Source organism: Falco biarmicus, chromosome 6 (assembly GCF_023638135.1).
Source record: "Falco biarmicus isolate bFalBia1 chromosome 6, bFalBia1.pri, whole genome shotgun sequence".
Classification (NCBI taxonomy): Eukaryota; Metazoa; Chordata; class Aves; order Falconiformes; family Falconidae; genus Falco; species Falco biarmicus.
Genome location: NC_079293.1, coordinates 12,656,668 through 12,680,353, shown reverse-complemented (window position 1 = coordinate 12,680,353; position 23,686 = coordinate 12,656,668). Strand labels below are relative to the sequence as shown.

General features: G+C 43.8%; 1 protein-coding gene across 5 annotated transcripts in view; it reads left to right on the top strand.

Moving 5' to 3' along the window:
• The first annotated feature begins 2,933 nt into the window (after positions 1 to 2,933).
• Positions 2,934 to 23,686, top strand: part of SMAP1 (small ArfGAP 1) — a 96,066-nt gene continuing 75,313 nt past the window's right edge. For all 5 annotated transcript variants that reach the window (XM_056342403.1, XM_056342402.1, XM_056342401.1 and 2 more), the window contains exon 1: positions 2,934 to 3,206. In XM_056342403.1, coding sequence (XP_056198378.1) covers positions 3,089 to 3,206 — 118 coding nt within the window. In that variant the 5' untranslated portion in view covers positions 2,934 to 3,088. The remainder of the gene's footprint in view (positions 3,207 to 23,686) is intronic.

Here is a 23,686-nt window from a genome sequence, read left to right as displayed (position 1 = left end):
ACTGTATCCTGAAAGACATCTTTTCTTCCTTTTTTCCTCCCTCTGAAAAATGCTCCAGGGAATAACTTCACATCTACAACACTCTGCTTCTCCTTAGGATCTAGAAAAAGCAAAGGCATGGAAGGGATCCATTTTTGTCTTCCTTAGATTCATCTGAGCTCCCAGGGAAATATCTAATAATGCATTTACAGCATGTTGTTTTCAAAGCACTCTCTATTAAAATATTAATAACTTACTCATCTCAGCCCCGTAGTAAAGCAGGTGATTTCCCATTTCTACTACTTTACAGAAGCATGGATAAGTACTTTGAAGGAAAGGATAATTTTCAGAGCTGACACGAGAAGCACATCTTCATGCTCAGCAGTTAGAGGAGGATATCCCACATCAATCCACCCAAGCATGCACACAAAGTGGGAGTTAGACCCAGGAAATACACAATCGGGACACCTAATTTTAAGGCACTAAGGGCCAAAGCACACACCAAACGCTACACTTACTCTGCACTAGTGTAGGCTTTTTCAAGCACAGGAACTGGATGAATAGCCACTTTTCATGGCAATTATCACTGTATTCATTTTAGAATCAGAGAAACTGATGCACATTAAATTAAACTGATTGCTCAAAGCTACTTGGTAGCTTCTGGCAATATGGTAGAGAGTTTCAGTAGATGTAATTTACAGGTCAACGGTAACAACATACAAAAGAAACTACTATTTTTGTCTAAAAACACAGTGGTGCTGCTTACCTAGTGTATGAGAGGCAAGTTCACCTCCTTTTCTCTCTCAGGGAATTCCTACCCACAGCTCTTGTCTTTCTGAAAAGCATTCTGTTCCTCAGAGCCCTGTGATGATGACAAGGAATAAAGGGTAATTGCTGCCCTCCTAGCTGAAGATGATTTTCTCTACAAAGGATCCAATAATTAAAAACACTTTGGGCTAGAAAAGGAAAACAATCGTATGCTTGTAAATAAAGAAGATATTTATATCTATATTTACATCTATAAAGATGTAAATAAATAAGTCAGTCCTGTTTAACATCATGTTTAAGCAGCCAGAACTATTGTACCCTGATAACTGAGTTCCTAACAAAGTATGGCTAGTATCAGACCACATTAACATTTGTTTTATACTCCTGGTGCAGTAAGTCTTTGGACTTAGGCACTGCAGTAAGGCAGCTGGAGCTTCACTTGGTTTTGCCACTCTGTATTTTTAGTTTTAACCCTTAATGCCTACCTCCAAGTAGGATGCTAAACCATCACTTGGAATTACGCATCAATACCACATCCTCATCTTGCAACGTCATACCCAATAACTCACTGGCCAGAACACTCTCCCAGTCCACGGGCAGACCTAAAACTCCCTACTTTGATGGAGATTTAAACACCTTCTCCCACGTTAGGTGCTAGTTTAGCTGCTAATTAACTTGATGTGCAGTATTCTCAGTTCCTTCCGTTGTAACTCTTGTAAACTTGGGGGATAATTAGTTCACCATTGAATCTCGGAAAAAGAAAGATACAGAGAATGATTCAGTAATTTAATGGCTGAGAGAGAAAAGACCTGAATTTCCATCTGCCTCACTTCACTGTTTTATAGGCTATATATAGGCTTCAGCTCTTTCCGGAAGGGTTGAATGGCAAAAAAAAATAATAAAGCAAGCTAGAAATGAGCTGACAAAAAGGATGCTACTGGTGAACAGGCTCAACAGTACTCAGCAGAGGCAAAAGGACAAAATGGAGAAAGGGGAGACTAGAGACATGGTACTTAAGAGGGGAAAAGTGTAGAGGTGCACAGCCTCGGTCACAGAAAGTCAGCCTGGGCTACGTCTTCTGCAGGTACTTGGGGTCCAACTCAGAGCAGCCCCGGGATCCAACTCTACCTTCCTCAGAGCCTCACAGCACCTCAGCGGGAGCCATAAAGCACCGGTCGCCTCGCTGCAAGGTCTCTGCTGCCCATAATGCTTTCTTAGAGACAGAAACTCTGGGACAAGATTCAGAGGGCAAATTAATGCTATGGCAGTGCCCATTCAGTCAAGAGGCTGCAACAGCTTCCCCCGCCCCCACCCACCCCCGGCACTGGGCTGGAGGCACCTGCCCCAAGGACACGTGCGTTGCCACCTGGAGAGGTACAGACTGCCGGCCACCCCACAGCCCGAGGGCAAAATGGTTGCTATTAACAGCGGAAAGCGCAGATCCACCTTCCCACAGACAAAGCGCCGAGCCTAGGCCGCCCGCGCCCAGGGCAGGTGGCTGCTGTCGCCATGTTGCGGGCAGCCCGGCCCAGGCGGGCGCCCTGCCTGGGGCTGCCCCGCGGGCTGAGGCGGAGGCAGGCGGATCTGCGGGCGGGTCTGCGGCCGGCGGGGCCCGAGGGCAGCGGCACCGGCCCGTACAGAGAACCCCGAGGCTACAGGCGGGACTCCGGCGCCCCGGCCGCCGCGCACGGGCGGGAACAGCGCGGCTGCCCGGGGAAGGAACGCGTCCCGCTGCCCCCGCTCCGCGCCCGGCGCCGCGACCCCGCCAGCCCCACAGCCCCGCCGGGGCAGCCTGGGCGGGGCGGGGCGGGGCGGGGCGCGCGCTCCCTCAGGCCGCCCTCGGGGCCGCCCCGCCCGCCCAGGTGCGGCGGCTCGCGCCGAGCCCCGCCCTTCCCGCGAGCACTACCTAGAGGGCGGGGTCACCCGCCGGCGGATGGATACAGCTGCTCTCGCGGTGACTCTCGTGCTCCCGGACACCCCTCCGTGCCCCGCAAAGCCACGTCAGGGCAGAGAGGGGCGCCTCATCCGCCGCCCTTTGTCACCCCTCCGAGGAAGGGCGACGTGTCGGGGCGGTATCAGGACCCGAAGGACTATTTTTCACTCCCGCCGCAGGGCCGCCGTGGGCGTGTGCGCGCGCGAGGGTGGGTGGGCGGAGGGGAGGGAGGCGGATGCGTCTGCGGGCGTAAGTAGTTCCGGTTGAGGAAGTCGGGCTCGCGGCCGCCGGTTCCCGTGGCTGCGCCAGGGCCGGAGCGCCGCGTCCCGAGCGGTGCCGACCCGCCCCGGCTCCGCTCCAGCCCCAGCCCCGCCGCCGCCGCTCGCCCGCGTGGAGCCGCTCGCCGCCATGGCCACACGCTCCTGCCGGGAGAAGGCGCAGAAGCAGAACGAGCAGCACCAGGCCATCCTGGCCAAGCTGCTGCGGGAGGAGGACAACAAGTACTGCGCGGACTGCGAGGCCAAGGGTACGGCGGGGCGGGCGGCCGCTGGGCGGGGGGGGCGGCCGGGCCGGGCGGCCGGGCCGGGCCAGGTGCGGCGCTGCCGGCGGGCCCGGTGCGTGTCCGCCCGCGCCTGCCTCGGCGGGGGCCCGGGGCTGGGGCCCGGCGGCTCGGCCCGGGGAGGGGCGCCGCCACCCCGCCCCGCTCCACGTCCGCAGGGGTGGCGGGGCGCTGCCGGGGACGCCCTGCCGGTGGCGGTGACCGGCCCCCGCCCGACACGGGACCCGGAGGGGCGACAGCAGGAGCCGGCGCGGCTCGGGGCGAGCGGCGGTGGCAGGCAGGCAGCCTCTGGTTGCCTTGTGGGCCGATGTCCGCTTCTCCGCCGCCTGAGCTGTAGCCTCGCTGTTCCGAGTGAGGAGCCCCTCCGCCGAGGCGGCGCGCACTGACCGGCCTAGCCCTTTCCTGAAGTTTCACTGCCGCGTCCTCTTCCTGCGCTGCCAGGTATCGATCGGGAGCGGGCTGTGGCAGTGGGCCTTCGGGACGCGACCGGCTGAGGCGGGGGGTAGGTGCCGGATGGGCAGAGCTTGGAGTGCCCAGAACAGTGCCCTCCGATGTTGACTCGGTCATGTAAGTGCCAGGCTCTTTGAATCTGGATGCCGGTGTCTAGTCAAATGTGTCACAGGGCTAGCTTTGGTGATGAGTGGAATTTTGAAATTATATTGCTGTCAAATTTCCCACTCTTTAGTCCATTAGTTTTATGCCACACAAAAGTAGATAGATATTTGCGTTTCTACTTACCTTTGATTCTGTGGCTTTTAAATGGAAAAACGTAGTGCATCCCTCTTTCGTCTAGAGTCGATTCATTATGATGTTACCTTAAATAAGATGACTGCACAGTAAGTTATTCTTTTAAGTATAATACTTGCTGAATAATGACCAGGTGTTTGCGTTGTGTGACTAGCTCCAGAACCGCGTTGTTCAGCCCTTCTCCACCTCAGCTGGAGGTTAAGTATGGTGAAGGTAGTTTGAGCAACCAGGGATGACGTGATGTTTGTAATTTCCCTTCCCAATCTGCACATGCTACTTTTTGGCCATATAAATCATGCACCGCCTTATGCAATGCTGTTTGATACATCAGCAATAAGATTCTATTTTCCTAGTATATAGCCCGAAGTAGTATATAATGTCGATTACACCAAAGATAATAGATCTTTGTATTTTGCAAGTAATTCTTAATCATTTTGTAGCATAGCTATCCTTGTCCCCAGTCTTCTGGTTGTTATGTACAGGACTTCTATCAGTGGTTTTCTGGAAAGATCATGTTTATATGTTTTGTGTATTGTTGGCACTATAGATTTTTCATGCTGAATGCTGCTCAGAGTTGCTTACTGGTGGAATTCCGTATGTGTGTTGTTCCATAGCATAGGCCTTGGAGCTGGGCTGCTCAAGATCAGTCTGGAATCCTCCAACTAATTTTTGACCTGTCTTCAGAGTTCCCTGTTTCTAACCATGGTCAAAGTATTTTGTAACTCTCCATAGTCCTTGGTATATTTCACTAGTTCAGCAATGCTAATGCTTTCAGCTTCTTCCTTGTATTTTTGTTATTGCGTATCTTTATCCACTGTCCTGTTCTTTGATACTTTCATATCTTTCTGCTGTCACAAGAGCTTTCTTTCATAAGTTAGAGCTTTGATGTGTCTTGAGTTTGGATTTTTTTCTGTTCAGGTTCTGGAGGACCTACCAATCTCTTGACCAGACTCTCTTCTGCTAGTACCTGTAATGCAGTTTTCATCTTCCTTGTAAATTATTTTACTTGGTTACCTTACTAAAATCTGACTGCACTTCTGAAGGCTTCTCTGTTTTCTTTTTTTGCTCAACCCCACTTCTCCCTTGCTGCCTCTTCGTATGCCGGAGGCATGACTTGCTTTCACCCTGTCCCCAGGGAAAGCTGACATGAAAACAGTGTGGTGCAATGTGAGCTTACAGTATTGAGGATGTTCTTTTCTTTCTTTCTCCCTTGAAGTTTGATTTGCACTTGCCTTATCCTGTTCTGGCAATTCCTATTTTAAATCTTGTATTGTATTAGCTTCATAGTGCCATCTGCCTTTGCCTGTACTCCTGTAGTTAAGTGTATGGTTTTCTTATTGCTGGAGGGGAGAGTGTGGAATGATAAATGTATCTTAGTTGCAGCTGTTCTAGAGGCACTTGATTGAGAGATGGTTGTATATGGACACACTGTAGATTCCTATCCTTAAGTTTAGGAAGTTTTCTTCTAGGAAGGGGAGCTGTATGAACAATATTGAGATGCCGCCACTATACCCTGAAGTCTAGATTTCTGTATACTTTCAGAAGAGAAATTGTGATCAGTTTTTAAGTTGAAAATGGAGCTTGTCATGAACATATGGTGCCACTGTTGAACTCTTCATTATATCAGCTGTTGTTGAAACTTCTTCTTGACCCAAATAAGAGGAAAAGTGAAGGATACTTTTTTTCAGTTGAAGCCAGCTGTTGTTTTCTTAATGTTACACACTTAATCCATGGGGGTTGAGTGCTCGTGGCTTGCAGGTGTCTGGCAAAGTTGTAGTTTTGCTAGTCCTGGTATGCAGTAATATCTGAGACAGCAATTTTTAAACATGGCTCTCTACGAGATAACCAGAGGCTTTCAGCTGTCTGCATGGCTTTCCCCAGACTGTGACAGTCTCCTTCACCTCTTGCATCACGAACAGCATCTCTTTCATCTCTGGTCGTGTTTATCGTTAGCCTGGAGTTCCCTATTGCCAGTTCCACTAGAGATTTTCTTCATCCTGGGTTCTGCAGACACAAATGTGAAGCTGTTTGTGACTAAATATTTAGGACTTCTCTGGTGTCAGTCCTAGTTCAGAATGTATGTTCTTCCTTTTGCTGATGTAACTTGATTCTTTTTTTCTTTGAAATGCTGTCTGCTTCAGTTTCTGTTACTTTTGTGTGAGCTTTGCTCCTTTGACATTCTCCTTTGTGTTGCTCAGTGGGAACCCCTGAATTCATTTTTTGTTTTCTTCCTGTTCACTTAGTTGTTGGATAACATTATCTTCATGATTAACTCTGTTAACTGAGTTGCCGTTGTATCTTGGGATTTATTCTGCCAACACTTAAACCCATTGTTTTCAGTACCATCTTTCAGATAGGTTTGGTTAAGAACCCATGCTGAATTGCCAGCTAGGAGGCTATCGTCACGAATTCCTTCCTGTCACTGTTGCAGTCTCTCTTAAACCCGAGGTATTACATTTACTCTAGGCTTCTGTTCAGTCACATTTAAGGGATGCTGAAGTCTTGCGGACTGTACTTGTATATCTATTTAAATGATGTTGTTTGAGGCTATGGGAATCCTTATGTAGCTAGATATAATTTAGAATCTTATCCTTCTGACCCTAAAAAACTTAATGTGGTCCTATTTGTGTATTTATCACTCACTACTTTGATTGTATCTACTGTAATGCCACTGCTGAACTCTTCCTTCATATCATTAAGGCTTCTCTGCTGGCTTGTACTTCTCTCATCAAAAAGGTGATCATCAGAACTTGCTGCTGTCCTGCTACTGATTCACTCCTAAATTAACGACTTGTCTCTTCTTGCTCTAATTATGACCACTATTTGCATTGTTTGTGAGGAAGTTCAAGCGTGCATCTTTCCTATATTATTGCATGCTTGCTCTGTGTAAGAATTAAAAAAGCTACCTCTTGGCCTTCCTCAAAATAATCTTGCTGTCATTAATAGTGGTCTTGTATCAAGAACAAACCCATCCTTTGGTTTCTGGCCTATTTTTTAAGTATGAGGTATGCAGATACATTAGACAGCTTTGTTCTGCAAGTCTTTCCGAAGGTGGAGAATGCATCTGAGGACACATCTGCCAGAGTAAGCATTAAGCAATAACTAAGATTGCTGACTCTGGCAACAGTTTCTGGAAGTGCTTTTAATTCTGTATTTGCCTTTTAACTGTTAAAACAACTGCTATGAAGGTGACCATCACTGCTAAAATGTGTTGGAAACTACCTGCTGCAGGGCCGTACTGTAGTTGCCGTATGTCACCTTCAAACTCTAAGTCTTGGAGCGAAAGACTAGATGCCTCTGTGGGGATGAAGCCTAAAAATCAAAGGTTCTGGAACAGCCTCTGTAATCACTAAGACTTTTGAAAGAGTGAGGAAGTTGGAATGACATTTGACAAGGCATTGCTTGTCTGTGCAATGACTGTTCTTCACATACCTATCTGAACAGGCATCTGCATAGGAAAGACATCTGCTGCCTTGTGTTGTACTACTGGGAAGAAGTTATACTGCTGTTTCCAATATTTGTAAGTGGTAGTAAGGCATTTGGTAGTAACTGAAGTAATACTGAATTTTTGAAAGAGATAAGCAACTGAAACTTTGTTGTGTTCCTTTTGTGTGTGTAACTAGGTAAAGCTAGCAGGAATTGGAAGGGTCTTGGAGAAAAAAATAGCTATGGGTCTGTCTGTCTGTGAAGAGTATGCTGAACGCTGTTGTAAAGCACGAGGACCTTTTCCCTTTCACTGTAGAAGGAGACTAAATGAATTTTTATTGTTGTTCCAGTACTGACGTTTGAATCTCTTGAGGAATAACACTTCTTTGAGGTCTGTCAAATGGAGCCAAAATCAAAAACTGTTAGCTTCAGTCATCAGCTTTTGGATTATAGGGGTTATAATTTGCTAATTCTATGTACTTAGTACCCAGTTGTAACATGTTAGAAGTCTCCTAGGCTTGTGTTATTTCTTGGCAGCAAGGCTGGTATTATTTGTGTGCTGATATTAAACAATACTGAATCAAATGCTTGGAAGTTGAAGCACAAAAGGAGATGCTCTTTATTAGAAGGGGACAAAGTATTCAGCAGTGTCAAAGGACTAGCCATTTAAGCAAGTAGACCTCTAAAGTAAACTGAAGGCAATCAATCTTGGTCTAATATGACTGTGTCTGCAAGTGTGGACCATAAGACTCCAATTACTGTTCCTAACAATGTTTGAACAAAAGAGGTATGTTTGAAACCAGTGTGAATAATCTCTAGCATACCTTTGCTGTCTGTGCTTGCGTTTGGATGCTGGCTTTAGTACGGATGGATTGACTACTGAAGTCTGCTTGTAAATTCATCTCTGTCAAGAAGGCAATTACCTGAATCGTCAATTGCTTTAATTTTAACTGTAACAATGTTAAAGTAACTTAATTGGAAACTTGCAAACCTTTCTATGTGCAATTGCAGATGTCTTGGGCCTTCAGAAAAGGGGAATATATTTCTGTATTGGGAGAGGTGTTACGGTTGTTTTTTTTTTGTCCCTGTTGTGCCCCCCCCCCCCCCCAGTGTTTACTTATTTCATGCCTGGTAGTGCGTGAAGCCTGGTTAAATGATCTCTTACCAGAATCCTAGTACAAAGAGCCACGTTAACACTGTTGCTTGTTCAGCCAGATTAGAATTGGTTTACTTTGAAAAGTATTTGCATTAATATTGTAATAAATAGTTATAGCTGTACTATACAGTCCTTGGATGTCTTTATGTGACTGAAGACTCAGTCTTTTCTGTCCGAAGAGTGGCAGGTACAGGCTCTTAGGAGTGTGGGGAGACACTAAAAAAGAAAGGTTGCAGTACTGAAATTTGTGTAGTCAGAACAGATTAATACAGTGTTGGCTTCAGGTAAAATTAACTTCAACTTCTCTCGCAAGCTGCCAATCTCAAACACAAAGTCTCCTGGCAGTGGGGGAGGAAAAGAATCTAGTTTAAATTGAAATGGGCAAAGTAGCTATTGAAACAAATCCGGAATGTTCCAGGTATGTTTATAGCTGTTCAGACTCAGTTTTTTTGGTGGGCAATTAGGTCTTGCATATGGTCTCTTCTGTGGCCAGAAGACCAACTTAAATGTACGTGAACATCACTTTTTGTGAAGCTGCCTTTGCTGTTTGCTTGTTTTGATGGCCGGTATTCTCACTGTATTAGATTTGCCTGTATAATTTAATAGTGTACTTCTTCCTGAGACATTAACCTAAAGCAAATGGATAACTCTTATAGCCCATGGCTTCAGCCTGTGCAGGGCTTCAGCTTTTGCCTCTGACTGTCATAAGAAAGCTTTGGAACAGCTCATCAGCAGTATTGGCTTGCTCTAGGATAAGGCACTGGCTCTGCTGCATGTCCTCAGGTGAAGATCTTCTCTGTCCCTCTCCTAAGGTGGAGAGGCTGCTGAAGTAGGACACCAGGGGAAATGGAACACAGTTTATGTTGGAGGTCAGTTCCACATGTCAGCTCAAGTGCGACTTCTGGCCCCATGCTGAAGCTCAGACACAGAGTAGTAACCAACCAGGAGCTGATTACTGCGCTGTGGATATCTTGTGCCAGTGAATATAGTTGCAAATATCAGGTGTAACTTCAGGTTACTTGGATTAAGCGACTGTTGGTACTTCTCTGTGGAATTCTGTTGCAAAGTTGGTATTGCTGCTGTGAAAGCAGGTTGGTAAAGATCATAAGAGCATAACAGCATAGAATATGAATCAACAGATACAACTGGAGGTTGTCCAGTGAGGCTTTGTGATACCCTTCCACAAGGAATAACGAAGGCAAGCTGCTTTGATTCACGGTGAGTCTTGCTTAAGCTTGGCAACTGGAATGATCTATCTTGACCTCTAATAACAGCAAGGAACTATGTATCCTAGTGATCATCTGCTACTTAGTGTTATTTTTCTGGCCTCTTTTTGAAGGATAGTGCCTTCAAAGACCTTAAGGGACCAGAAACTCCCTTTGGTCTCTCCTGACACAGTATCACCAGAATTTTTTCCCCTGCTTCCCTGCTACTAAATAAAGCTTTCCTGATACTCTCTTTGTTCTATCCAGTTTTACCCATGACTGACACCAGCTGTGTGAGACTGAAACTTTGTTAGGAAATAGCTCTCAGGGCCTCAACAGCAGCTACCATTAATTGTCTCACCCAAGAAAGAGTTCTTAAGACACCACTTTTGCTGGTGGAAGAAAAGCATGGCAGCTTTAGCCTGAAACTTGTGCGTGGACAGAGTGTTGCAGTATTGGGTGACTCTAGTGGTGTGTTTTCTGCCTGTAAGGAAGGGATTTGTTTCAATCTCCTGACTCTAATAGGGCAGAAAATATTCTGAAGTCACAGGAAATCTCTTTAGCTTGTAATAGAACAGGGTTGTTTGCAAATACAGGTTCCTGCTGTTGAAATTGTGTGTGTAGCCTGAAGGCTTTTTATCAAAGTCCTTAAAATGGTATTTGTGGGTGCAGTTTCCTTTCCTCAGGACTTAACTGAACTTGATTGAATGAGACCCAAAGTGGCATGATTTAGCTTTGAAGTTAGCATTGCTTTGACAGGAGGCTGGGCTAGATGACCCCTGGAGGTCCCTTTCAACTTAAATTTCTCTGTGACTACTAATAAAAATATTTGTGGGACTTGGGTTTTTTATTATATTGTAACTTTTTAGGTTCTTTAAGGTGGACTACAGATGCAGAAATCCATACATGCTTAATTTGCCAAGGTCTATACTTCTAAATGTGGAGCAGTCTAAGCTGTTTGCTTTGTGTTGACCATAAAGGTGGGACAGTTCCAGAAAAGTGATTATTTGTATTGATGAGACCATGTTCTTGCTTTTTGAAGTGCAAGACACCCTGGTTCTTCTAGTCAGGGGCTACTGGTGTGTGTCTCCTAATGATACCCAAGCTGTGGTTCTATCAGTCCTTAGTGACATGGAAAAGATGCCCCTGCAGGATGCTGCTGATACCAGCTGTTGATCTTTGCTTTGTTCCTAAATCTTCTTTTGTGGAACTGACAACTAACAGTGTCTTGTGAATTTGTCCTCTTTGGTCTGAATGCTGTAAAGAAAGAGTAACTGTGCTGCTGCCTTAAGAAGTCCTTGTCAACAGTACAGAGGAAGCAATTAGATATATGTATGTGATAAATAGGCTTCTAGGGAGGTACTTTTTTCCTGGAGGAGTGATTCCCTCTTTAATTCATGCTTCCTGTAGGATTTAAAGAGTCAATTATCAGCCATTACTCAGGGAGTAGTCACCAGTTAATTTAGCTCAGGTGTTGCATTGTCAGCTGGCTCACTAAGGTTCACTTGAGCATGATTCAGCTTTGCATTAGGAACTGAGATGCTTTGTATTGTTTTCTTGTGGCCACAACTACATTCCCCAAGAGTTAATGACTTTGCTTGTGAGCAGGTAAAGTTTTTAAGCGATATCTTACTGTCAGGTTGAGCTACTTAAAGGGTAACACTTGAGGAGTTGAACGCATGACTAGCTGAATCCATCTTCACTGTACTGTCAACAACAAATTGTTTTCAGATATTGTGGGAGAATAAAGATGAGTAAAGACTGAGCTTATGATTTTAGTGGCATTACAGAGTGGCATAGTTTGCACAACTGGAGGACTGCAGTGGGTAGGTACAGGGATAGCTTTGGGAAGGGCAGGCTGAGATGCTGATAAGGGGAAGCTGCCATTTTCTTGGCAGTGGGCCTGCACGCAGCTTTGCCTAGAGATGGCCCATGAGCTATTTGAGAGCTTATGGATCAGGATCAGAGGGCAGATCGTGGTGGGTGATGGTGTGGGTGTCTGCTTTAGACCACCTGATCAGAAAAGAAGTAGTAATGAGTCCTTCCTCTAACAACTCAAGCCTAACATTCACAGGCCTTGATGCTCACGGGGGACTTGAACCACCCTATTTTCTAGAGGGACAGCTCAGCGGGGAACAAGTAATCTAGGAGGCTTCTGGCATGCACTGATGACCATATCTCAATACAAGTGGATGAGGATGAAGGAAGATGCTCTAGATGGACCTGTTACTTACGGAAAAAAAAAAAAAGGGAAGGACAGGTTGAGGATGTAAAGGTTAGGAGTAGTCTTGTCTGCAGCGACCATGAGATCGAAGAATTTGGGATCTGAACAGGAGAGAAGAAAACAAAGAGTAGGATCACAATAATGATCTTCAGGAGAGAGGGCTTAGTTCTGTTTAGGGATCTGCTTGGAAGAATCATTTGGGAGATGGTACTGGAGAATAGAGAGGTCCAGGAGAGCTGGTTGATGATGACTTTAAGCTCTAGTGTGGCACATCTCAGTAAACAGGTAATGTGGAGACACTGTCCAGGCATGCAAGGATATGTCTAGGTAGGAAAGCCAATGTCAACATGGAGTTGAATCTGGCAAGGGATGTGAATGGCAACAAGAAGGACTTACACAGATAATTAGCAGGAAAAAGAAGACTGGAGGAAATGTGGGCTTGCTGCTGAATGGGACGGGGACCTGGTCATAAGGGATGTGGAAAAGGCTGAGACGTTCAATGCTTTCTTCACCTTGACTTGTATTCAGCAGTTCCAGGCAAGGAAGGCTTACTCTCAGTAGCAGAGGGTCAGGTTTGGGAGTGTTTACAGAAACTAGATGTGCACAAGTCTGTGGGCTGTAATGGGGTGCACCCTTGAGTGCAGTAGAGCTGGCCAGTGTCATTTCGAGGCCACTGTAAGGTCACGGTGACTTGGGGAGTGTCTTGAGGACTAGAAGAAATCAAATGTCATTGCCTTTTCCAAAAAGAGGAAGAAGGAACATCTAGGAAGCCACAGGCCAGTCAACTTTGTCGCAGTCCCTAGGAAGGTGACAGAGCAAATAATCCTGAAAACACATATGAAGGAAAAAAAAATGATGGAGAATAGTCAGTGTGGATTAACAAAGGGCCTGTCATGCCTGACCAACCTGATAGTCTTCTTCAATGACCGAGCCAGATGACTGGCTTGGTGGATGAGGAGAGCAAGGGATATTTTTATCTTGACTTGAATGAGGATTTTGAGACTGTCATGTAACTTATTGGTAATCTGATGAAGTGTGGTCTAGATAGAGATGTGAGGTTGAGTGAAAATGGCTGAAATGCCAAGCTCAGAGCTGTGATCAGCAGCTTAAAGTTGAGCTGAAGGCTAGTCACTATTGGTGTACCTCAGGGGCTGATACTGAGGCCAATACTGGTTAACGTTTTCATTAATGACCTGTGTGAGAGGGCAGACTGCACTTGGCAAGCTTGATGTGATGCAAAATTGGGAGGAGTGGTTGATAAACCAGGTGGATGTGCTGCTACTTTGAGCATAAAAGTGGACAGGCAGAAAAAATGGGCCAACAGGTACCATATGAAGTTCAACAAAGAGAAGTGCAAAGCCCTGTCTGTAGGGAGGGGGTGGTGGGGATCCTGTGGGTCACAAATTGGCCATGAGCCAGTAACGCACCCGTGCCGCAAAGGCAGCCAACGACATCTTGGATTGAATTTCAGGAAGAGCATAGTCAGTTGGAGGGAGGTGATGCTTCTCCTTTGCTCAGCATTGGTGAGACTGCATCTGTGGTACTGTGTCCAGTTCTGGGCTCTACATTACAAAGAAACATGGACAGACCGGAGCAAGTCCAGCAAAGGGGCGCCAAGATGAAGAGGTTAGTGTGCCTGACATCCAAGGAGAGGCTGAGAGAGCTGTGATTGTTCAGCCTGGAGGAGAGAAGGCTACTGGGGAGATCTTGTCAACGTGTATGAATACCTTGTGACAGAGAGCAAAGTTGACGGAGGCAGATGTGTATGTGGTGTCCGGTGATAGGACCAAGAAGTAATTGACACATTGAAACACGGGAAATTCCACTGAAACATAAGAATAAACTTTATTTTACTCTAGGAGAGGTTGAATACTGGAGCAGGTTACCTGGAGAGGTTATGGAGTCTCTATCCCTGGAGACAGTCAGAACCTGACTGGCAGCAGCCCTAAGCAACCTGCTGTAGTTTGCTCTGCTCTGAGCAGGGGGTGGTTGTACTAAGTGATCTCCAAGGGGTCCTTTCCAACCTCAGCTACTTCAGATCCAGTTCAGCTGTTGCATCACTTACAAGCCAGTATGGATTCCCACTGCAGATACCACAAATGTTTTTTTTCTCTTCTTTTCTCCCTAGTGCAAGCATCTGCCTATGTAGATCAAAAGTAGATTTTTATGTTTAAAGTTGACATCCTTTATGAGAAAGGGAAGTGATTAAACAGCAGTGAATAAAGACTGTAGTAGAGTCTTGACTTTTCCTGAAATAACCGATACAGAAATATTGTGGTCTGTGCATAGAGGTAAAAAGGACTAAATCTAGCCGTTTGAAGCAAGTGGGATTTGAGTGGCTATGTAGAAAGGTTACTAATGTCTTGTATTTGACTGAAATGCTGTTTAAGTCTAGCTAGGAGAATACCTTTGCAACTTAAATGACCTCCTAGAGATGGTAGAAGGTTGCTTATAACTAATGGCTTGTGTCAGAAAGCTCCCTGGATCTTAAAAATGCTGGTTGGAACTCTATTATGGCTAAAAATTGTCTCCTCTGGAAGACTGGGGCAAAACTACTACAGATTCCTGTTCTCCTTCCATTCTGGCCTTTTATCTGATTAATGTTTTCTGAGAGCTTGAGCAATATTACTGTTTACATTTCTGTTGAATGGTTTCATAAAAAGTATTCACACAACTGCTTTATTTTCTTTGAAAACTTGGCAAACAGATTTGAATGGATACCTATTTCATATTCATCTTTGTTTACAGTAGACTGTTTATATGGTATAATGCTAAGCCTTATTTATCTTCCATTCTCTTGTCATCATCTCACTTGTTGCTTTTTAGTAGGTGATAAACTTGTATGTTTGAGTATGTGCTGTCAAGGAGCTCGTGCTTGGTGCTATGAAACTTGACCCATTCAAGAGAACCTGAGTTCCTGCGTTGTTTCCAGCTTACGCAAAATACTTACAAGTAGTTCTATGTTCCTTTGACCAGAGGAGCCAGATGCTTTTGGGTTCTGGGGTCACAGGCTGAAGAGGAGGAAGAACCTGGAGGTTCAGAGAACCTTCTAGCGCGGCAACTCTGTGATAGATGTGGTTATAGAGAGCACTAATTCTGTACTTTATGGAGATGGTGACAAGCTTTATGGGGGAAGTGAAAATTACACAGGCCTATCTCGGTAAACCTAGACTGTCAGTTGCCCACGCTCTTTCTTGAGGGAAGGGATTTACTTCCAATAGACCGCAGAGGAAAGAGAGGTAGAGGTTGTAGTTCAGTCACTGTCAGAGCGGAGTTGTGGACAGCTTGTGATACTTGGAGGCAGTGTTGCCAAGCAACTAACTTTGCAGCTGTGATTTGGTAAAAGAGCAGTTCTGTTTCTGAAAGCTATGCCTGGCTCTAATTTTGTGTAAGAAAATGGGATTTTTTTGATGAGGAGTAGGGAACTGTCCCTTTTGCATGGGTAAGAAAAGGAATGTGACATTCCAGATTTGGCTAACGATTGCCATGTTCTTGTGTACTATCTCCTTTTTAAGGAAGAGGGAATAACAATCTGTAATGCAGTTATACTGAAGTGCTTGAATGGAAATAAAGCTTTATAGTACAGGACTCTAATTAGTAGTATTAAAGGTAGTAGTCCTATAGGAATTGCTTCAAAAGAAAATGGAAGTGATTCATTGTTTCACCTACAATGATTGAATGCAGCTGAACTTGCAGGTGGATTCAAAACATGGCAGAGTAGTAACTGGGACTGAATGATCTTTTGAAATAAGCTTCATGTAATGTGTGCTCAATTAATTTGGGTTTAAATTAGTCATTCATAACAATTACTAGAAACACAGCGCACCAAAAAGTAGTGATGCTTCTAAGTGTAGGGACTGGCTTTTCCCATTAGGTTATGTACCTACGGGATATTTGTTCAGTTGCCTGTCACCTGTAGATGATGGCAAAAGCATCCCTTCAAATGTGGCAAATGCTGTATGTGATGTTCACCCTTTACCTTGGCAGTGGCAAAGTGCTTTGCATTTGAGCTCCCCTCCTAAGCAGCGGCTAAGTCAAAGAGAAATGCCAATAACACGTTGAGCATAGGCTTTTCAGTCTTTGTTCTCATTGCCAAGTGATATCTAGGTGGGTTCGTTTTACAACTGTAAATGTACTGAAGTGTTGCATTGGGTCTAACTAGGATGGACTTCACTTTAACTCCCCCCATAGCAGCCCTCGCAGTGCTGCGCTTCGTATTTGTAGCTGGAAGGGTGTTGATGACACTGCTGTCTTGGCTGTTGTTGAGCAGTGCTAGTGCAGCATCAAGGCTGTCCCTCCAACCTCCCAAGTGGCTCCAAAGGGCACTTGGCTTGGGGTGGGCAAGAGGCTGAACGAGGATGTAGCCAGGACAGCTGACCCCAACAGGCTAAAGGGATATTCCATACCATAATGTTGTGCTCAGCAAAAAAAGTTAAGAGAAAGGAGGTGGAGGGAAGCATTCATCGTTAAGATGTTTGTCTTCCAGAGCAGCTTCCCAGAGGCTCCCAGCAGACGCCCTGTTTCCCGGGAAATGGACATTGCCTGCTGATTGGAAGTAGAGAATAAATCCTTGTTTCCTTTTGCTTCTGCACATGGCCTCTGCTTTTCTGTATTAAATTGCCTTTATCTTGACCCATGAGTTTCTTCATTTTATTTTCTCTGCCTTAGTGGATGTGTGGTGGCCAGCCGAGGTTAACCCACCAAAATGGCTGAGGGTCTCTTGTGTGTTCTCAATAAAGGTAACTATCATTACCAATAAAGACTGTGTAGCTTTGGTTTGCTTTTCTGGGTGTTCTGCAGCCTGTAGCAAACAGCTTATGAAAGAAATGACGCTAAATGTCCCTTCACACTTATCTCGTTCACTGCAATTTCCATGGAGTTAAGGTGTTCATGGAGTTCCTGTTCAAAAATGTTACTCCAAAAATATGTTTGCACAGCAAAAAGCTTCTGTCAAGTGTTTGATCTTAAATGAGACTTTTTTTCAAAATACAACAGATTTTGATAGAGAATCTTGCAAAGTTTTGGGAATATATTTGGAGAACTGATACTTCTCAAGCAACCTTAATTCTACTCTGAACACTTACTCACAAGTTTGCATTCCAGACAAAATGCAACCAAGTGCTTTGGTATTGTATTCAGCTTCTTGTCCTGGCTTTTGAAGAAAATGATATTGCGAGGAAAGCTACTTTACAGCCACAACTTCTTTTCTTACAACTACAGAAGGTAGCAATCACTTTGAAAAAATAAATTACACCAAAAAAACCCACCACCCTTGCTTTCCATTTTTCTTGAAATGCAAAGCCAGTTGAAACAGCTGTTGAGAATGCAACTTAAATGTTTTTTCTTCCTTTCCCAGTCACATGTAGGTGATTAATGAAACCTGAGTGTTGATGTTTGTCTGGTATGCTGGAATGCTTAGCTGTGTTATTTAATTTAGTATCATCTCAGAGGAGACTGCTATAGTTCTACGAAGCAAGAAAATGCCTTTGAAAAAATGCAAAGCACGCTTCAGCCTTGTGTGGTGTGATGCATTCTTACTGGATATAAAGAAGCTTTTTTTTTTTTTAAACCATGAAGTGGTCAAATACTGGACCAAGTTTTCCTCAGAGAGGTGGTGGAACATACTTCAGAGGTGTTCAAGACAACTGAATGAAGCCCTTGGCAGCCTGGTCTAATTAAATCTGATTGGATCATTAAGTTAGCCTAAATGACCTCAGGATGTCCAGTCACACCTAAATTATTTTATAGCTTTTATTAAATGAGGAAATACAGTAGCTGTAACTTACAAAGAACAAGTTTTAAGCACTTTGGAGAGCACACATACTTTGTTTTGTGGATCAGCCCAAACCCAGCTACAAGGATGGGTATTGAAGCACTCCAAGGTCAAGTTGTTTGCTGACACTTTGGGATCCCAGAGTACAGTTTTTGGGGTGTAGTTAGCCTAGAATGCAAGTCCTGAGGATTTGTGGGAAGGATTTGTGTGCATTGCATTGGAGTTTAAAGTGGAGGGAAGGCTTGACTCTGTCCTCGTTAGCCTGTTCTTTCCTGTGATCTTTTGGTAATACCCTGCGGTCTGCAGCAGGTGCTGCTCTGAAGATTGATAATGTTCTTACACTAAAACTCAGGGATCATCCAAGAATGGAGTTGCATTTGCACGGTAGGCGGCTGTGCCTGGGAACTGCAATGTATTTGTGCTTGGGGGCAGGCAGACAGGCTCTCTGACAGACCTCTTGCCCCTCTCCCCAGCCTGCTTGCTGCTGGGGCAGCCTGAGATGCAGGAAAGGCCTTGAAGCTGTGCAGGCACAGCTCAGCCACAGCTACGGCACTGGTGTGTTATCGACTCTTTTGCTCACAGATCCAAAACACCGTGCCATATGGGCTGCTATGAAGAAAATAAACTCTGTCCCAGCACAAACCAGTATAGCAGAGAAGACTGGTACGAGAAACTAACTGGCCAGTCTTTGCAGATGTTTTCATTCTATTTCTAGAGTCCAGAGCCTGAAATACGGCACTGCTTCTTGTCTGCAGACTTGGATCTCTGGTTCTCTCTGCCTCTTTTTCAAATGTAGGTCCACGTGGGAGAGGTCGTGGAAGCGCATTTACCTGCTTTGTAATACAGAATGTTTGAGGGAGAGTATCTCTGGAGTCACTGAGAGCTGTGCAGAGGCTGTGTAGTTTAGGGAGTGTTTACTTCAGAGTCTCTTCAGTTATGTTTGAGTAAAAATGATAAAGGGAAGTGATTAGTGCAATTACTGGATATTTTTTCTCAGATAGGAGGTAATCTTTTGTTCCAGTTCATGGCAAACAAGGCTATATCATAAACCCATCTTCCAAAAAATCATATTTCTGAGGCTTTTGTCATCATTCAAGGAAGAACTGCAATTACTGGCTGAAGACTCTTTTCAGCAGATGCTTATATAACCTTTATTCTGTGTCTGGCTATGCAGGGAGGCTCTTGCTACATCCCAACAGAGTAGCATAGATTTATGCTTTTTTTTCTTCTTATCAGTAATGCTTTTACTTGATGCTTGGCTATCAACTTACAAAAATATTTTGTAAGAACTCACTGTTCCCCAGTTTTCCTTTTATTTCTGCATATAAAAGGAATATAAATCGTATACTTAAAACAGGAAGCCTTTTAGCAGTTCCTTGCTGACGAGGGAAAAATTGCAGTCAAGACCAGCTCCAGAAGCTTCCTACCGGTACTGTAATAGACTATGTAACCTTGTCTTTTTTAGAAAGTACCAAATGCTCTAACAGGCAGTGACAGCTTGTGCACCTTATTCTTGCAGTTTGAACTCTTGACACAAGCAGTCTTTCCCTTTACAAGTGAGCAGGCAGGGTAGAATTAGAGCGCTACTCCTTAGCCAAATGTAAACTTGATTTCTGAAGCTGTAGCTTACTGAATGTGTCAGGGCTGTGCCAACTCTGTAATTTCTGATTCTTAGGGCAGTGACTTGACTTTCCAAAGGGTGTGCTGCAGCAGGCTGGCATCCCCCAGGCTGGCAGGAGTACTGTGGCAGTGTCCTGTGTGCTCTGTATATGCCGTCCGTATACGTGTGCGTGTGCTCTAGGTAACCAAGTGTGAGCATGGCAGGTGTGGTTGCCAGCCGAGGACCGGGAGCTGCTCTCCTGACAGGTCAGCAGTTGGTTATGATCCTGCTTGCCGGGGCAGTGTTAGGGTGGTGGGGGTAATCTGTGGTGCAAAATACTTCCAAGTCAGGAATACAAACTTTGGAAAATTGTTTTAAAAGACGTTTCAATATGAAACACTGATTTAAATGGTTATTTGTATTAAAAATAAGTGTTTTAATGAGGAAAGTGTTCTATTTAAATCCTCTCATTTCTAAGATTAATAGGAGGCCTTTGTGCCGTTTTGGGGAACAAATCCCCAAAAGCCATTTGTGATCTCCTTTTTCTCTTGCTGTTACTTTACATGAAGAATCATCAACTATGTATGTATGTAACTTCACAGTGATCTAAATCTTATATTTTGTTTAATAACTTAGCATTTGCATTATACCAAACATTAGATGATGATGGTAAAATGATTAATTTGAAAAAAAACCCTTACCTTCTTACAATCTTCTTCAGTCAAAAGTCAGACTTATAGTAATTTGCTGTTCGTTAATAAGGCCAAATAATTTCAATCCTTCTACTTTGTCACCTTACAAGACAGCTTGTGCCAACTGGCTATTAGACAAGAAAAAGGCCATTCATCTCAAAAATAAACTGCCGTTACCTGTGTATTTCCAATTGTTGTAACTAACCAGTCCTCTGATTTACAAACTCCATTTGTTCATATTCCTAATTTAGTTTCCTGTGTGAAGTTTTTGATGTTTGAAATGTTGTATGACTTGAATATAGTCCAGAATTAAAGTAGTTATCAAGCCAGGCACTTAATTTTGTGGCTTAAACATAGAACTGAAAGAACGTTCATGCCACTGTACTTCCTTTCTAGTTAAGGTTTTATACAGCTCTTGATATAGGGGTGCTGTCTTTAATTTCTTTGAAACATTTTAAACAATTGTTGGTCCTGTTGAAGCAGATGGATCAGTGAGCCGAAGGAATAATTGAAACTGTTGATACATATTTGTGTCTCTCTTCTGGAGGCAGGACAGGTTGTGCAGGGGGAAGAGTTTCATTCAGAGTACTTCTACACAGCCTCTTCAGAGTTATGAATAGGACTGAGCTTAATGGATTTGTTGATGACTCATGAAAAATGGTTATCTAGACAGAAAAGACAAACTTAGAGGAATTCTGTCCCTGAAACACTATACCACTTACCAGACACTGGCTAAAAATAGTCAAGTGATGCTTCTAAGTTTTGTCTTTCCACTGTCCTTGCAATATACCTTGACCCCCACAAATTGCAGTTGTTATGGAGCTGGGCTGTTTCATTGCTTGTATTGTCTGCCTTCAGTGCAATGTTATGCTGTTGAGTTCAATTTTATTTAAATCTATTAAAACAGCCCTGCTTGTTTGAACCCCCCTTCTGTTTTTTTTAATATGACAGATCTGAAGTTCTCAAATTCTGGCCTTGACTATCTATCACAGGCTTACTAAGCCAGCTACAAGAGACTTCTGAAGATGTCTTCTAAGATCTTTTAAAGATGTGTTTAAGCTATGACCTTTTGTCTTTGTTTATATAGAACAGTATTTTGTTGCATACTTAGACTTTGATATCTGAAAAGCATGCAAAGACTGCGCTTGCATGGTTTTCCTAGTCGTAGGGTATAGTGGTAAAGCAAGGAAGCCTTTTCTACTGTAGAGGAAAAGAAATCAAGCTTAATGTGGGGAAGTAGATGTGACACAAGAACGTGCTTCAGGCTGTTTGTTCTGCTTAATCAGAAACTAATTCAGTGGATCAAGTGATGGGTAAACAGTCCCATATCAGTAGTCTCTGAAGGTTCAAAGACCTTGAATAACATTTTATTTGAGAATAAAGATTCTTGTACCTTGGTTCTTGTGGTTACCTTTGCTTGAAGATCTTTATGTAAGATCTTTTATTCTTTCTAAAATTTGTTCTTTAATTCACAATGTCTGATGCAGAGGACATGATTAGCATTGCAATTAAGCTTTTTGTGTTGTGGGGTTTGTGTGTGTTTTCTTGGATTTTTTTCCTCTTTTTTTTTTTTTTTTTTTTTTTGTGTCTGCTGAGAGACTGTGGATCAAAAATGGCTGGAGATGGTGGATGTGATTCTACCTTTTGGGGGGAGAAATAAGCAGCCTCCAGTGAGGTTAGTAAGAGGGGTCTTTGAAGAAGCAGGATTAGACTGAAAATGGATTCTAATAACTGTATTGGTTTTGAGCCTTGACTTAATCGCTGTCTGTAGGATGCTATGTTTCAAGGAGGGAATCTCGGAGGAGTGACTATCGTTTCGCCTTGTTCTTTATTCTTCCCTGAGGAGCTGCTGGAGGAGGGACAGTTTTGTGTTACTTAGCTCTTCTTGTGTTGAATTACACAGAATACAACCACTGCTTTCTGGGTTTCTTTCTTTGCTCTGTATCTGATATGTGAGTGCTTTCTTCTGTTCATGATCTTTATCTGTATCCCATCTTGAAGAAATTACAGATGTTTCTGCAAAATATTTGTTGATAACCTGGTTGAAATATGGAGTAGCAGAACATTTGTGTAATATGAACTGGGGGAGTAACACAGAGAGAGTGAGCACTGCATGGGGCATGCTTGCGCTGATGCAGCCATTGAGACTTACTGGTCTTTGGCTAGAAAGTGATAGTTTTCAGGAAGTGGCTAGCAACGAGTCAGGGCGAGTCAGAAAAGATGTGTAGGCTTTCTTGCAGTTAATGCCCTGTTCCACAAGATGGAGCCAGTTATTTGAAAAAACAAGTCTCTCAACCAGCAGCAGAATTTGGAGACACAGAGGAAAAAGCAAGTGACTTCACTGTGGCCACTTTTATGGTCAAAAGACAGGTGAGCTGCAGCTGAGGGCAAGGACGAATTGTAGTCTGCCATAAGTATTTGAAGATGTTGACCCAAGATAAGTTTGCTGCAGACTGTATTGAAATGCAAAGCAGTAGCGCTCTGTTATATGTAATACTTGATTTCCTTCCTTGTAGAATTGCTAATTGGCAACTGCAAGAATGTAGAGTGGAAACTAACTTTGGTTTTATGGGCATCTCATACAAACCTTATTTAAACTTAAGCTTGACAAGCTTTCTTCATTGATAACTTTGTCTCAGATTTTGTAGTCTCCTGGGTAATTGGGTTTATGCACGTAGCATAAAGGGTTCAGAGTAGTTTGCCGAGATGTAAACCAGTCACCCATCCCTTTGACAGCAAATATAAAATTGAAGGGCTGTGTACTTGTTCGTTTTGCCCCAGTTCTGACCTCTGTTTGCTCTCTGTAAATTGAGATGTTTAGTAAGAGTGGGCAGCACTTGTGTTGCAGCAAAAGAAGTATTTCAGTATTAACCTTGCAGTTACATTAAGCTGAACACATGGTAGTGGACTGATGGAGGGAAGGAAACTCTCAATTATTGCAGTGAGGGAGGCAACCATCATCATTCTCCTATTTTGTAGTCATACGTGCAGTAATCTTATACTTGCTCCATTGTGGGCATCTCCCAGTTATGTCATATCCCAGTACTTTTGTTTCCTTTTGCCTCTTTATTTTGTTCTGGTCTCTGCTGCCTTTTTTTTGTTTTTAACTTGTTTGTGTGACAGTTGGTCCTACTCCTGCCCAATCTTGTCTGTTAGCGTATAACCTTTCTCACTGATTTCTTACTGCAGGTAGAAGCAGAGGATGGAGAGTTGATTGAGGTGTTTAAAGCAGTTGCAGGATTTTTATACAAACTAATCACAGCACTGAAGCAGTGTTTCACACTGTATTGACTGTTTGTATTGATATACACTTAGTATACAAGGCTTCCACGTTTTTTGTAATACAGGTGAAGTGCTTTTCCCTCAGCGTTTTGAATGAGCAGTGTCATGTAAGCCTTGTTCTGGACCCAATACAGTACTATGCATCTGCTGATGCAAAATAAAAACCCAGCAGTTTGGAATAAAACTTAAACCTTGGACTTGTAAAAACTAATGTGCTTTGTCTTGTGTTTTCTTTGGAAATGCACTATACCAGCATTATCATTCCTGTCATCATTCTTGCCCGAAGATCTGTATCAGCTGTACCTACAACCAACTTTTTGTATCAGCTATAATTACATTAGT